The 16,674-nt window shown below is 36.2% G+C and overlaps 3 protein-coding genes across 3 annotated transcripts; 1 reads left to right on the top strand and 2 right to left on the bottom strand.

The window, feature by feature from the left end:
* The first annotated feature begins 3,248 nt into the window (after window positions 1–3,248).
* LOC18051551 (probable xyloglucan endotransglucosylase/hydrolase protein 5) lies at window positions 3,249–4,932 on the top strand. The gene is made up of 4 exons (XM_006446804.2): window positions 3,249–3,759; window positions 3,845–3,945; window positions 4,039–4,232; window positions 4,316–4,932. Exons 1-4 carry the CDS (start codon window positions 3,573–3,575, stop codon window positions 4,713–4,715), a joined length of 882 nt encoding a protein of 293 aa, XP_006446867.1. The 5' UTR covers window positions 3,249–3,572; the 3' UTR covers window positions 4,716–4,932.
* A 1,373-nt stretch (window positions 4,933–6,305) lies between these two features.
* Window positions 6,306–7,963, bottom strand: LOC18051550 (tyrosine--tRNA ligase, chloroplastic/mitochondrial). The gene has a single exon (XM_006446803.2). The coding sequence runs from the start codon at window positions 7,882–7,884 to the stop codon at window positions 6,403–6,405; it is 1,482 nt and encodes a 493-aa protein (XP_006446866.1). The 5' UTR covers window positions 7,885–7,963; the 3' UTR covers window positions 6,306–6,402.
* Window positions 7,964–8,587: 624 nt separating this feature from the next.
* Window positions 8,588–10,942, bottom strand: LOC18051549 (glyceraldehyde-3-phosphate dehydrogenase A, chloroplastic). The gene is made up of 5 exons (XM_006446802.2): window positions 10,604–10,942; window positions 10,382–10,495; window positions 9,747–10,054; window positions 9,395–9,639; window positions 8,588–9,277 (listed from the first exon to the last, which is right to left on the bottom strand). Exons 1-5 carry the CDS (start codon window positions 10,643–10,645, stop codon window positions 8,775–8,777), a joined length of 1,212 nt encoding a protein of 403 aa, XP_006446865.1. The 5' UTR covers window positions 10,646–10,942; the 3' UTR covers window positions 8,588–8,774.
* Between the last annotated feature and the right edge of the window lie 5,732 nt (window positions 10,943–16,674).

Raw genomic sequence — 16,674 nt, 5'->3', positions numbered from 1 at the left:
AAAAATTTATTGATCTAGTAAAAGCATACATTTTATTTTTTAATATGTTTTTACACATTTACCCTTATATACTGATGTTATACGTATTTTTATACTAACGGCAAGGGAGGTATATGTAATTACATTGATACATTCCATCTAAGTGTTAATACACCAAACCTCAGGGGAGGTCCCTAAAAATTACCCTATTCGCATACATATTTAGCATATTCTGGACATTGATCTAATAATTTCAAGGATCCAAATCACGGATTCTCGTTTAACTGATGAATTCATTTGCCTGATGCATCTTACAGATCTTGCGCTTCATATTCTGGAGTAAGGACTACACCATGGATTATGATAATGTTATAGCCAGTTCTATGTATTTTCAGTCTGTCAGCTGTCTCAAAACATTAATTAATATTGATGTCCCATAAGAGTTTAAAGATTCAAAATACTGGGATTTTCTAAAAATGCATTGGCATACATGTGAGGATGGATTTTATTATTGAGAGTTCATAGAATTATATATATTCTTGTCTCCCATCCTCCGGGTTACATAATTTTCTTCGTACTTTATAATAATGGATCAAGTTACTGTAAGTATATTTTTTGATGCCTTGCCCTTGTTGGGTTTTTGATTCATCTGAATTGAACAAAGTGAAAACTTTTTGTCTCCATCATGCATGGGTGGGAATGAGATTAGATCGCTTTGCATTTTGATTGCAATTACTGAATGGTTGTTGTGTTGTTCTGATATTTGTTGCTGATGCAATAAGCCAAACCAACTCAACTTTTAATGCTATTTACACCACTAAACTGCCTAGAGATTGCGATTATTATAGACTCAACTGATTGGAGCCAGTTGTTGGTTTCTACTTTCACTTATTTTCATGGCTCTTTTTTTGTTGGTTGACTCTAGTCTCTGGGTTTAAGCAATCTCTTGGGACTTTCTATGCTTAGCCATAAATAGCAGTGCAGCCTTCTCATGTGTGTGCTTGTAGGAATTTAATTCATTAGTGACACGCTTGATATATAAATTATTAGTTATGGGATCCAAAGCCTTGTAAAGAATGGTATTTTAGGAATATCATTCATTACCTGATTACAAAAGAAATAAAAATAAAATTATAAAAGGTACTCAAAATATGCTAAACTGTCTCATTTATTGATTATTTTGAAAGATTTTGAAAGATGATAACGATCTGTGACAGCATAGATCATGTTGATTAACTAATTCACCTGTGCCTGACAATCATATACTTTATAACTGCATAATCTGCATTTGTTATTTAATTTGATTAACGACAGGCTTGATGAAGATTATCAGATCCAAAGCTGCTTTTAAATTTTAATATTACACAATGGAAGGTATTTATAGATCATTCATTACTCTATGAAACTCACAGTTAAAAACTAAACCAACTTTATCTTACAGAGCTTTGGCCAAAATTCCAAAACATCAGATTAATTTAGCAACTCATAGTTATAAGTTTATTTGATCAAGAGATCTTGTGTTTACACTTTGTGTACAAAGCTATTTAACTTAATTAACATAAATTTACATAATTACATTCCTGTTTTGGCCTTAGAAAACCCCTTCACAGCTTCACTAGCATCCATAATTTTCTGCAACTCCTGGTGTTGGACGGCAGGACTGCAGCTGCTTTATTGTGGAGCCAAAAATATTTAACAAAAAGCACACCACACGTGGTTGGGTAGCATACAAAGCACATGCCTTGCTGGGTTTTTTGCTGCCTCATTAGGACAATTCCCCAAAACATTTAACCAAAAGCCCTTTTTCTCTTCTTTATTCTGAACTTTCCACAAATGCATGGCTATAGCCTATCTTGAAGTTTTTAAATCACATTGATACTGGCACCTCCTAAATCAAGTCCTGACCCAAAAAATCTACCCATATTCATTGAACAACTTGCTTTTTGTTTCTGTTGTATAGACAATATTATATATATATATATATATATATATAAAATATTAGGTATCATCACTTCTAAGTTAATTTTTATACATTGTAACTTGTGAGTGGTTTGATTTTGGGTTACCTATCTTAAAATAATAAATTTTGAAATATTGTTTAAATTATTATAAACCTCATCTTATCTTAGAAAATAAAAGAATATTTATATAATGTGTTCTTATTTTTTTTTTTTATCTTTTAAATAAAAATGGAGGTAAATTAAAATTTATAATAATTTAGAGATATTTAAAAGATTGTCAAATTACAAGAAGGTAAGTTGAATTTTACTAGTTACAAGTTCTAGGTAGTTTAGTTTGTAGAACTTAAATGATAAAAGAGGTCAAAACTAAAGTTCATACTCTCGCACGTATGGTTGATGACAGCATTTAATCTTCAACTAAGCTATGTTGTCGGTAGTATGATTGGGACATCTGTAGCATAAGAAATTCATTAAATTGGTCCAACTTGTAGACAAAATTGTGAATCGAAAGTTGTCATTTCTCTTGATAACCAATTGGTGATCAAAATGCTCTAGAGTCTCTGGTGTGGTCGTGAACCCTAGAAGATCAACATCTATCATATAGGATGAGCCAAAGTCCCCCAATAAATCAAAATAGGATAACTGGAACTGAACACTGATGGTAGCTACTGGGAAGGAGCTGCAGCTGTTAAGGCTCTTGTTTAAATGCAGAACCAAAATTTGGTTCCTTGTCATGACTTTGTGTATTCAAGAAGTCCTTTAATAGCGGCACAACAACCGGTGCCAGAAGTAAACAAAATAATGGGAACATGGTTTATGCAAACCTAAGCCAGTCCATGTGCCCTAACTTCCTTTTCATTGATCAAAGCGTATCACAACCAACCCACATGCAACTCCCAATCTGCTGTCTCTTTATTCTTGCATTTTTTTATGCATTCCCACAAACCGGTTTTTAAGTTCTAACCCTTTTTAGAAAATAGAAACAGAAGCAAAAAGTATTGAAATCAGGGGAGCCAATACATGGAACCTGCAACCATTAAAGTTTGTTTGAAGTCATGTTGCAACGCATCATGTCTCTTACTTGCTGAACTATTGAGATGAGATGCAAATAATAAACTCTGAATGAAAATTGGCATGGCCTCAATATCTTTATTGTTTAATAACCAAAAACTAGCTATAAGCTTACTGTTAGTGGTTTCAACATGAGATTGGGCCCTTTGTTTCAAATATTTGCATGTGCTTACTCGGTGGATGAAGCAGATGAAACCCCACCAAACTAGCATCGGAGATCAGTTAGTATATTGCATTCATTGATTGATTACATAATCAGGTTGGCATAGCCCAATAATTCTTCATGAGACAGATTTCACTCTTATGTTTCCCTCTGTTGGCCGGCCCTTCTATTTCCTAGAAGAAAACAATCCAATACAATGAATATTATGAAAATGCAGTGAAATATCTTATCAAAATATACCCGTGAAGTATTATTTTAATCTTACGGTACTGTCACACTTCAGCTTACTACTCTCACCTAAGAGTGAAGCAAAAAGGGTGTCTTGCATATACTATAAATAAAGGAGTCTGGGCACTGGAACATCATAGGTAACAGCTTGTTACAAGGAAAGATCAGAGATGGCTTCTTTTCTATGGACTCTTTGCCTGAGTGCTCTGTTTTTGGCTTCTGGAGTTATAAGTGCCCCACCAAAGAGGCCTATAGATGTACCATTTGGCCGAAATTATGTGCCAACATGGGCATTTGATCACATCAAATACTTTAATGGAGGTTCTGAGATTCAGCTTGTCCTGGATAAATACACAGGTTGGTTATTTCTTTTGTCTTTTGGACTTGTAAGTTACAGCACTTCTTCTTAGTGATCTCACTGTCTTGTGTTATTTGTGATCAGGGACTGGCTTCCAATCAAAAGGTTCGTATCTGTTTGGTCACTTCAGCATGCACATAAAGATGGTTCCTGGTGATTCTGCCGGAACTGTGACTGCTTTTTACGTAAGTGCTTTGCTTGCTACGGCAGTCATCTGCTACACTGTTTGTTGTTTGTTTGAATGAATAAATTGAAGCTTTGGAGTGTTTGTTGTGCAGTTATCTTCTCAAAATTCGGAACATGATGAGATAGACTTTGAGTTCTTGGGGAACAGAACCGGGCAGCCATACATTTTGCAGACAAATGTGTACACTGGAGGAAAGGGAGACAAAGAGCAGAGAATTTATCTTTGGTTTGATCCAACCAAAGAGTTTCACACTTACTCAGTTCTCTGGAACATGTATCAGATTGTGTAAGTTCTTCAGATATCCATAACAAATTAACAACAATCAATCCTCTTAAATTCCCACCTCATGCTTATGTTGTTTATTGCAGTTTCTTAGTGGACGATGTGCCGATTAGAGTGTTCAAGAACAGCAAAGATTTGGGAGTGAGGTTTCCATTCAACCAACCCATGAAGATATACTCAAGCCTGTGGAATGCAGATGACTGGGCAACGAGGGGCGGTTTGGAGAAGACGGACTGGTCGAAGGCTCCTTTCATAGCCTCCTACAAGGGGTTCCACGTTGATGGGTGTGAGGTATCTGTGAACGCCAAGTTCTGTGAGACACAGGGCAAGAGATGGTGGGATCAGAAGGCGTTCCAAGACCTTGACGCCTACCAGTACAGGAGACTCAGATGGGTTCGCCAGAAATACACCATCTATAACTACTGCAACGATCGTGCCCGCTTCCCTACGCCTTCACCAGAATGCAAACGAGACCGTGACATTTAAGCGTCAATCGGAGATTCGCTCTGTGTGTGTACCAAGTATCTTAGTATGCCTTTACCATTTATATTTATCAGACGTATTGAAACAGGGCATGGGAGAGTGTATGTATCCATTTTACTTGCGTTCTTCATTCATATTGTTGCTGCTTATTCTTATATGTATTTTTTATCAAACCCTATTCGGGATGCATGGCAATAGAAAGTTTATGGGTAAGGGTTGATGTCGTGGGCGATGATTCTCTTTCAGTATCCTCTTTTATTATTTTTTTCATTGGGACAAGCCTGTCATTCCTGTGATCTGATAGCTGAACCCAAGTCACGGGACAATGGTTACTATGACTAATAACTTGCATCTTTTACTTAACTTCTGAAGAAACGGCATAACTGCTGAAAAGAAAGGGTATCCGCCCAACCGTGCAAGAGTATCAAGTAACAGAAAAAAGAAAAAAAGAAAAATGAGGTTTGAAATCGGAAGTTCCGCAAAGTTGATTTACAATCTGAAACCTCCATTTCTGAAGTTAGATCCTAATTCTTATTTTCTGGAGTTACCAAACAGACAATCAGCCACTTTACTTTCCTGGAGAAAAGAAGGAACAGGGCCTGAATCCAAGAGGCCTACAATAAGACATAGTGGCTCTTTGTCATGTGCTGCGAAGCTGCATTACACCTTCAAATATCAGGAACTTTTTTACCACACTGGGTAAAGGGTCAATTGCTAAAAGGATCAGCAGAAGTATGTATGACTCAAAAAGTAAACTAGAAAAAAGGAGAAACGTTCTTAATGCATAATGTTGTCAATATGTTGGACCATTACAGGCAACAGCATGTGCAAGCAATGAAAAAATTACTCATACTCTCAGTTGAGTACAACGCTTGATACCGTCAAACTTAAAAAGAGTCCTACACAAATTCAACTTGTGAAGCCTATTTCCATCGGAATAATGGAGAATAAGCTTCAAATATCAAAGTAATTAGGCCTGGCAACAAGGGAAAGTCATCTAACTAGAATTGCTGTCCGCAGTCTGATATATGTGTCCCACCAGGAGAACTACATGCATTAGCCATTAGAAAATCTGGCATCCAGTTGCTAAAATGTTAGTATACTATAACCACATAAATGCAAAATGAAGTCTAATTTCAAAAACTATTGTAACTTATTTGTGAAAAGTTTGTTACTCTGAAAACTCCAGACATAACTTCAACTATGAAACTCCCTATGAAGATCCAACCATGTACAATAAGTCTCAAATTCTATAAGGCTTCCTCATCTATTTCTGTGCTCTTTCTTTCCGGAAAGCCCAGGATTGAAAGCTCTCTGTTTTATTATGTCAAAGTGAAAAATTCTGCCTTGTTTCAAATCCAGCTTCGACCACCACAGGTTATAGTATCGATCTTGAAGTTCTATTTTATCCACAATCAAAGTCTGAAGAAATCCTTGGGTACTTCATCATTTACCCAGTAATCAATGTTCAGGATTCAATATCCTGCTATAAGCAAGTTATCCTTTAACATAATTTTGCAGAGGAGTGAATGAGGTAACTCAAAAGCTTTGAAATTAAGAAACTTTTGAATAATCATTTCATAAATTGCTTCTTATATGTTTTCTTCGAGGAGAGTAAAATATAAAGTTTATTTATCAAATAAATGGCACAAATTTCTAATAAACAACCAGCTACCAAATAAAAGAGGGATCAAGCTATTCGTACAACCACCTTGTTCTTTTTACCAGCAGATAACAAAAGAACTTTGTCATCCACAATGTCTTGAGGCTCAATCCTCTTACTCTCACTATCCACTCTGTTATTGTTCAAGTAAACCCCGCCTTGTTTCAACAGACGCCGGGCAGCTGATTTACTCTCAAACAAACCAGCAGAAACTGAAAGATCAACAAGCGAAACATTTAGAACTTGATCATAAGCCAATGAGCATGAAGGTACATCCTCAGCAATAGCCTCAATGGTCTTCCAATCCAACTTAGTCTCAGCTCCAGGCCTCAAAGCTTCAGTAGCCTTAACAGCCTCATTCAAACCATCTTCACCGTGAACAAAATGAGTCACTTCTTCAGCAAGTCTCCGCTGAGCTGTGTTAGGAACATAACTGGGTCTCTTCATATCCTTCTCCAGCTCATCAATCTCCTCCAAGTCCAAGAAAGTAAGAATCCTCAAAAACCTAATCACATCAGCATCCGGGACAGAGAAGAAATACTGATAAAACTTGTAAGGAGACAGCATCGATGGAGAAAGCCAAATGGCACCATCCTCTGATTTGCCAAACTTAGAGCCATCGCTCTTCAACAAAAGAGGAAATGTCAATCCATAAGCCTCATTATCACTATCCGGTTGTAAAATCTTACGAATAAGCTCAGTCCCAGCAGTAATGTTACCCCACTGATCACTCCCCCCAATCTGAACATTAACACCCTTATTTTGAAACAAGTAAAGAAAATCATATCCCTGCAACAACTGATAACTAAACTCAGTAAAGCTCAATCCTTGCTCAGATTCCAACCTCTTCTTCACACTCTCCTTAGCAATCATAGTCCCAATTCTCGCAAATCGACCCACTTGTTTAAGAAAATCCAGGAAGCTAAAATCTTTCCACCAATCATAATTATTCAAAATAACAACATTACTAGAACCAAAAATGGTTGAAAAAGTCTTACGAATTCCAAGAATGTTCTTTTCTAACGTATCAATGTCGAGTTCAGGCCTTTCTATTGATTTCCCAGATGGGTCACCAACACGAGCGGTGGCGCCACCGATCAAGGCGACAGCTTGGTGGCCGCAACGGAGGAACCAAGACAGAACAATAATACCCAAGAGGTTACCCAAGTGTAAGGACTCGGCAGTTGGGTCAAACCCGCAGTAGACTTTGAGGGTTTTCTCATTGGATGAAGCGAGTGAGCGGAGATTGTCACTGGTGATAGATTCAAGCAAGCCTCTTCTCTCGAAAGTGTCGACGACATTCGGGTGACGGCCGTGGGTTTGTGTCTGTGGGTCGGATTGGAGTTGTTGAACGCAGCTGATCGAAGAGAAGAAAGCAGAGTTTTTAATGCGGTGAAGAAATGGGTGGGTGATTTTTGAGGTGGTGGTGCTGTAAATGGATGAGATTATGAGTTTTTGGTGGGAGCAGAGGAGAGTTCTCGACGCAGCGGCAGCGGCTGCGGCTGCCATTTGCGTTTGATGTCAGCAGCACTTGCTATGCCTTCTGGTGGATAAGTTAAGTGGTGTAACCGGCTTGTACTGTGAAGTTATAAACTTTAAACCCAATATTTATTTTTTAAAGTAAGAAATTTATATTTAATATTTTAAAATTAAAAAAATGCATATGATAAATATTTACAATTAACTTTTCAAATTCCTGTTGTGTTTTTCAGTTTCTTTAACGACTCTCCAGTATCCAGACTTTTTTTTTCCCCAATTGATTTTGAATTTAGCAATAATTATTAGAAGCAAACCCATTTTTCTTTAATCATTGTTTTTCTTTATATTTTGGTCCTTCTAGCAGGTCTCTTTATATATAAAAGAAAGGATACTAATAAAATGTTAGCTCCATTAGTAATGGAATTTCTTTAAGTGGCTTGATTAGATTTATTCTCCAGTTTAAATCGTAAAAAAATCACATTTATTGAAAAAATCTGTACCTCCCGATTCTAGTGGAGACATCTAATCTAAATTATAATAAGAATTTAAAAATACTTTCTACAGTTGCTGCCCTTCCCAAAAGTTAAGAAAAAGCAAAAAAAGGTCATATTTTAGCTGTCTCATCACAACTGACATACACTGAGATTGAGCTTTTGATGCTTGAACTGCAGCATTTGCTTCCTCTTTTCTAAAGTAATTTTTATGCGCATGTAAAGACTTAAAACAGGGATCATCAACTTTAATGTAAGAATTTTATTGCATAATGATTAATGACAGGCAAAGGAAAAAGGTTCCATAATAAGATAGTGTTATACATTCTACAAATTCTAAGACGCAGAACAATAAATGAGGGAACCAAAAATGAAAAACAAGAACATCGTTGTGCCGATTACAGCCGAGTTCCGATTTTAGTATTTACTTCACTTCCAGTTGTTGGCAACAATGTCGGCCAAATCCACAACCCTTTGAGAGTAACCCCATTCATTGTCATACCATGCAATCACCTTAACCATGTCGTCTCCCATGACAAGTGTGAGAGATGAATCAACGGTTGAGGATACATCAGAGCACCTGAAGTCGACCGAAACGAGGGGCTCGTCGCACACGGAGAGGATCCCTTTCAGTTCATTGTCAGCGCTTTCTCTGAAAGCGGCGTTCACCTCTTCTGCGAAGGTTTTCTTCGACACCTGAACGACAAGATCAACAACCGAGACGTTTGGTGTTGGCACACGAAGGGCAATGCCGTTTAGTTTGCCTTTGAGTGCTGGGAGGACAAGGGCCACAGCTTTTGCCGCACCAGTTGATGTTGGGACAATGTTGAGTGCAGCTGCTCTTGCACGCCTGAGGTCACGGTGGCTAGCATCGAGTAGCCTTTGGTCGCCAGTGTACGAGTGTGTGGTGGTCATGGTTCCCTTGATAATGCCTGCGCACATGGGAAAAATTCTATCATTCAATTGGGTGACTTTTTGCGTTTTACGAAGCTGAATTATATCGGAACAAAGGGAGAGTGAAGATTTCTGAAGGTGTTTTTGGTATTTACCAAACTTCTGGTCAAGAACCTTGACGAATGGGGCAAGGCAGTTGGTTGTGCAAGAAGCATTGCTGATGATGGGCTCATCTGGCTTGTAAGCATCCGCATTGACACCAACAACGTAGGTTGGGATGTCACCCTTGCCGGGGGCTGTAATAAGTACTTTCTTGGCACCAGCCTGAATGTGCTTGCCCGCACCCTCTCTGTCTACAAACACTCCTGTCCCTTCAATCACAAGGTCGATGCCCAAGTCCCTGAATCACCATATAGTCATTTGAAATCAAACAATATAAAAATTAAAAAATGTTCTTTTAAATCAAACAACATAAAAGTGTGTTAAGCATTGAAATTAATGACTTACCCCCAGGGGAGATTGACGGGGTTGCGGTTAGAAACAACCTGGATGACCTTGCCATCAACAGAGATGCCATCAGTACCAACTGGTTTAACATCGGCTTCAAAGATGCCAAGGGTGGAGTCGTACTTGAGGAGGTGAGAGGCCTGCTTGACACCTCCGGTGTCATTGATGGCAACGACTTCAAGTGGAGAGTCCTTGCGGCCGTGCCAGCACCTCAAGAAGTTCCTACCAATTCTACCAAACCCATTGATTGCAACCTTCAGCTTTGCCTGAGCAGCAACCTTCCTGTACCCGCTGCTGCTGCTTCCTAACTGCAGAGTAATTAAGATTTAAACACATGCCCAAAAGCCCATTTTAAGTAAACAAAGCCCAAAATTACAAATTGCATGCAAGCACATGTTCATGTGCCATTGAAGTCGATACACTCAATTGTCATGATGTAAGCATCTTATGAACTTGTATATAGAGACCCCAATCAATGGACGATGCAAAAGCATAAAAATAACACGTGTGCAAGCTAACATTATTGTATTATATATCTGAATGGATATAAAATATCCCTTCAGGTGACACTGACAGTAAACTCTTTTACTGAAGAAAGCTGAATGACAGTTAAGTTATTAAGGAATTGAACTCACAGCAGAGGTCTGGAGAGCAATGACTGAATGGAAGTCATCAGAAGATTTCCTGCCAAAAGGAAGGCTTGCAGAGTTGCGTAGACCTGAGAATTCTGAGAATCCCTTACCATTTCCCTGAAAGATCAAACAAATAATTAATATTCACTTAACTAAAAAAGAGTGAAACTAAAACAAGAAACTGGCTAGTGACAGGAGAAGCTTAAGAAGCTGTGATGAATGAACCTGAAGAGTTGATTTGGCTACAGAGAGAGTGGCCGAAGCCATGATAGGTATTTGCTGGATGATGCAAGCAAGAGCAAGCAGTGGTCGCTAAGCTGAGCTAAGCCAAGACAAGATGCTTGAAAATGTTATATGTGATCAAGTACTAATGAATAATGGGGGGGATGATGCAGGGAGGGAAACTGGTGGCTGCTTTTGGGATTACGCTGAGGCTAATGAGAGGATGAGATTTTGGATAGCCTCTTACTCGATTGTATGGTTGTGGTTTCTGCTTTTATTTTAGTGTCTCTTAACCAATCTCCCGACTACATGATATACTATTACTACTACTACTCTTCCACATTTTCCATCATATGACTCCCAACTCTTTTTCAATGCTTATTTGGCCTTATGGGGCCATCCCCTTCTATACGCCATTTCACTCTGTGGATACAATTTCTTCTCAATTTTTGACCTATCTCAAGTTTTGTTTGGATATAAACGGATATGCAAAGTTTATTCTTTTTATTTACCATAATCATTCATACAAAGGGTTTGATATTTCAATTTTGAGACGAGTAATTAGAGATTATAAAACACAATGTCACATCCCACAATGCTAACATGTATTACAAAGAGTATGGGGTCCTTCTAACCAAAGTAAAAATTACGTGCCATTATGAATTTTACATGTACAATATAAAATGTGGAAAAAAAATAAAAAGAAAACATGCGAAGGGTATGTAGTGATATGGATGGATGCATGGCCTCTCTGTATATTTGCCTTTGTTATGAGCTTTTGGCTTCTTTATCCTTCTTCATAACCACTTAAATCATCAGCTTCTTGCTTCTTTCTGTGTCTCAGCTCTCAGGCCACAACCTACACTCGCCGACGATTTTATCATATCATGTGGCTATTCTTCAGTTTAGATATGTATAAATTTTTATATCATACAACCAAATAATTTAAATAGTTAACATGTTAGTTCCTAAACTGGTTCACACAAGACATAGGTTCTCCAATTTAATAAACGTGTTTTGGATTTAAAATTTAAAAAATAAATAAATAAAAACAAAACAAAATTGTAATGGGCTGTTTGTGCAAAACAAAAAATATCAACTTTTAGGTCTGGGATCTTTCAAATAATCCCCACATCTTTTGGCTGTTGGAAATAATCTGTGTATAGAATCTTTATTTTTCCTACACAAAGCAAATTCATTTTTTTTTTTTAAAGGGTAGTTAGAGTACTATTTTGTTGAAATATATTCTACAGATATACATATGAATCAAAAAGTCTATTTCCTATATATATATATATAAACCATCAATGAAATTGAAACTTTATCATGAGAAGAAAATTCTAAAAATACATCGTACGTACTATGTTTGATTCTTCATTCCTTTCCGCCATATTGGTCGTTTAAAGCGATACAATCATATTGGTTTTTGCAAGTAGATCAATATCATAATGATTGGTGTAACAGAATCAAGAATTATATAAGAGGTTGTTAAAGCTTTCAGATGTTCATACGCCGGTTGTATTAAAGAAACGCAGCTTCAAGAGCAAGCAGTATAATTTTAATTGATTATAATTTTATTATGGAAGCTTATAGTTATTTAAATTATTCATTTGTAAAAACTCAGGACTGGTCAAAGTCTAACTCCTGTTTGAACAAGTAATCAAGATATTGCAGTTGGTATAAATGATGCTCAATTGATGATAAGCTCGCTGATGCCTTAATTGTTTGTGTGTTCAAATTTTGTTATATTATAAGCCAATTTTGACGATAAAAGCAAGCCACATGCAACTGTATTTAGAGTGTGTTTGAGATTGAGGTGTTATAACTTTTAAGCTACAGCTACTGTGGAAAAAAAATTGTAACTATGAAACAAAAGTTAGTAATATGTAATAAATATAAATTTTAAATAATAATTTTGATAAAATTATTGAAGATATAAAAGATTTTCCATAATACAAGTGAAAAACCACATTAACATAGCTTCTAACATAGCTTCTAAGCTACAGCAGTTAGTATTTACCAAACACTTTAGTGCTGTAACTTGGAAGCTACAACTGCCCAACCTCAATTCCAAACGCACCCTTACTTGAGAAATTTACAAAAAATAACTTTAAAACTTTTTGTATTTTTTGAATTTAACCGCTAAAATTTTTCCATATCATAAGTAGCTAAAAATTTTTTTTTTCTTGAAAATTACTCTCATTTCCACACTCCAAACTTTTGCTCTTGAACATCGAACGGTGACAGCGAACTAAAATCTAGCTGAATCTACAGTAAACTATGCGAATCGGAAACCAATCCAATAAATTGAAAAGAGTCCAAATCCTAGGTAAACAAAATTCAACATTTTTTTAATGATTTGAGCGAATTTGATTGGGATTCTAGATGATTGTAGGTTGTTGGAGTGATATAATGAAACAAAATTTAGCTAAATTGATGAGTTATAACTATTGCATATTAGGTGTTTGATAAAATTCCTCTTAAATAATTTATGTTTAGTTTTTGTATAATGAAAATGTGATGGGGAGTTTGTTGAGTTGTGTGCATTGTTTTACATATATCAAGTGCGATGGAGAGTAAATTTGGTGATCGATGAAAGAATGAAAGGCTCAGCTATCGCACGCAGCATGTGTAGGCACACCTGTCTAAGCTCTAGATGATGACCAGGTGGGTAGTGCTTCGACCGATGTGTTAACCTTCATGTCTTGGCCAGAATTTCTCAATCTGACATGTTGTCAACTAGCTCTACTAGTTGTGCAAATGCCATGACCAATGATTTCTTGGAGTAAAAATTTGAACAAAGACTTATATAATTCACTCGAACAGTCAAATCAAACAGAAATTGCTTACGCATAGACAAGCTGATCAAGCTAGAATACTCTACAGGGGCAAGTCTTGTTATGTATGTTAACTATCCATTCCTTAATACCACCACCTAAAACATGGAATCGATGCTGAGACACAAGATGAACGGTCATACTTTTGGCCAAAATTCTCCTCTCAACGACTATCTCGTCCACCCATGTTGTTAGACGAGTACTCATTGATTTAACCATAATTTTTCTATAATAAACTATTGCTATAATATTTTTTTAAAGTGATCAACAAGATGAGTAATAGAAAAATTTCATGGTTCCTTCATGAAAGAATTCACACTCTTCATGATGTTGGTGGTAAGTATATTGTACCTCCTACCTTCAAACTGAGACCTTACCCAATTACATGTATCCACATTATTCTCTAAATAATCAGCCGCGCCCGAGTGAAACATCCACAACCCTTCAAGTTGTTTTTAAAATTTTTCGTGTCTATATACTTTTGCTGCATTAATAAAAGCAGGCTCAAATTCATCTTAAACAGCTTTGGACATCATGAATTTTGACTTTATGTTACCTTTGACATGTCAAAAACAAACGCCATGGACAGTAGTACGAAATACTTTCGAAACAACTCTCTTAATGACAGTGCATCGATTAGAGATAATTACTAACTCTGACCTATCGCCAATCACTCAATGTAACTTCCTCATAAATCATTGTCAAGCATCATTGTTTTCCAAATCCATGACCCCAATGCCTAACAGATACAGTTGATTATTTCCATCCACATATGTTGCCACAAACATGCTTCCACAATATAACACTTTTAGATGAGTACCATCTACAACAATCATTAGCTTGATGTATTGCATGAAACCCTTGATGGAAGATCCAAGAGCTAGAAAGTAGTATAAGAAATTATTGTTTACATCCCGCTCGAGGTGAGTAACTGTACCCTCATTTGTTTTGGTCAAAACGTGAGATTATTTGGGAAGTAAGTTGTATGACTCTGCAGGATTCTTTTATACTATTTCAAGACCAACTTATTTAGCCCAATATATCTGTTGATATATTAACTGGATACTGTACTCCTGTTGCATGTTTGCTCTGATGTCCTTCGGAGTGTATATCTATTTATCCTGGATAAATTTATTAGCGATAATATAACCAACACTCCGACTCTCTACTTGACAAGGATCATCAAGCAATACCTTATTAGAACAAATGCGTACATTATCAACTCCTCACTACCTAAGGAATATTTTGCTCATTTGAACCTCTTGTTACTCAAATATATTATTTACATGATTTCGAGGAATAATGGGCTTTAAACCGTGTTGTTGTGAATTGTATAATCTTAGAATCAAACTTATCCCTCAAAGCAACTTTGCACAGTTTCAGTATCAACCATTTTTCTCAGCGAACAACTTATCAACACCAATGTTAGCATAATTACAACTTCTAATTAAGTTTAGAGCGACCAAGTTTGAAGGTAAAACTAGAGCAAGACTCACGAGGGGATCAACTATTGTCGTCTTCCTCGAACGGGTCATTGGAGGAATAGGTCGACTGCCTATATTATTAATAGGAATATCATATTGATGTTCATCCTCATCATTAATAGGAATATCGGAATGATCGATGCCCCGATCATCAACTGGACTATTAGAGTGAGTGCTCCTCGTACTATTATACGGTTCCACACAAGTATTATCTGCTTTTGTGTTATTGGTGTCATCAACAAGATCATCATTGCTATAGAAATCATTGTTGTGAAATGGCGAGTAATGTTACTCTAACGATGTCGTTAGTGGTAACACCTCTTTTTAACATTCGCTATCGTAATGCCATTTTCATCAATGGTGTCATTGTTTTCGTGGATTAAAGAGTAACATTGTTACAATGACATTGGCTATGGTAACACTTCTTCTTCAATTCAATATCGGGGATAGAGTCATTTGATCTAAAAGAAGTTTTAGTCTCAACAAGTGGCTTATGATCTTGGGCCGGAACTCGAGGAGAATGTAGTAAAAAAATATAAGGATGCATCCATAGTCGACCGCATCAGAAGCCATATGTAATACAACCTTGACTATTTCATCATTAAATATATCTACATGTAGTGAACATGTATGCTAGATTGTGTTACTAGACCTTAAAGTTGTATTTATCGTCATACTATATTCATTAGAATTTATCTATAAAACTTCATACACACTTGCCAGAAACTAATCAAATATACAATTTTTCCAAACAAAAAAAGTTGTGTTCTTGGCATTCATGTGCTTTATACTGCCATCTGCCAATATCTCCCGCCAACAATTACAACACAATTGAAGCACAATTGAATCCATTAAGCCTGAAAATCATTAAAAAAAAAGAAATAAGATTACAAAATATGATAAAATGAATATGCGACATATTTATATAGATGTTGCACATACTGAGATTATGCACGGTAATGCAATATGTGTCTATCGCACTTAAATTCAGGGAAATTTGTGGTTTGACCATGTGATAGAATCGAGTACACCATTTTAGATTTGATTCGTCTTGTTGCAAGCTTCAAAACGATATATTATACGCTCAAAACATACATATGTAGCCAATTTATGACTTTCGAAAAATATATGAAATTTAGTATGACATGCAGTGGGACATGTACCAATCGTACATAATCAGCTCTAAGTTTATGTGAGATAGACACTTGTCCCACTGTCTATCTCACTAAATTTGGGTTTCGTTTTTACTTCGAATTTATGACGTTTTCAATTATTTTTTTTTTTTGGATTTCTCTACTCAAACTAAGTAATTTAACAAATTACATTGTTTTATGAATGAAAGACAACAACATTTACAACGAAACCATATCAATTTCAAATATAAACACAAATCTTTATATAAAAAGTTCATATTGTGCAACAATATACAATAACCTTAAGAAGTTTCTCAATTCTCAATTGATGATTATATCTTCAATTATATTACACTTATTTAATAGGATTTGGTGATTTGTTAAGAGTGTTGAGAGTGTGAGTGGATTGCAAGAATGACATTTGTTTGTAAATTTGTTTAAAGTAATGAGGACTATTTGGTCCAAAAAACTAGTAATTGGCTAGTTATGATAGGAAAATGTCTGGGGCTAAATTTTAAAAATTGAAAAGTTTTAGGGTTATTTTTATAAATTTCTCTATTTACTTGTGCAATGCAAGTCCTTAATTAGAAGGTGATCTAGTAATTTTATAAGTTTTAAAA

This window comes from Citrus clementina, unplaced genomic scaffold (genome assembly GCF_000493195.1).
Source record: "Citrus clementina cultivar Clemenules unplaced genomic scaffold, Citrus_clementina_v1.0 scaffold_2, whole genome shotgun sequence".
Taxonomy (NCBI): Eukaryota; Viridiplantae; Streptophyta; class Magnoliopsida; order Sapindales; family Rutaceae; genus Citrus; species Citrus x clementina.
The sequence above is the reverse complement of the archived record's forward strand: the minus strand, read 5'-3'. Positions and strand labels throughout refer to the sequence as shown.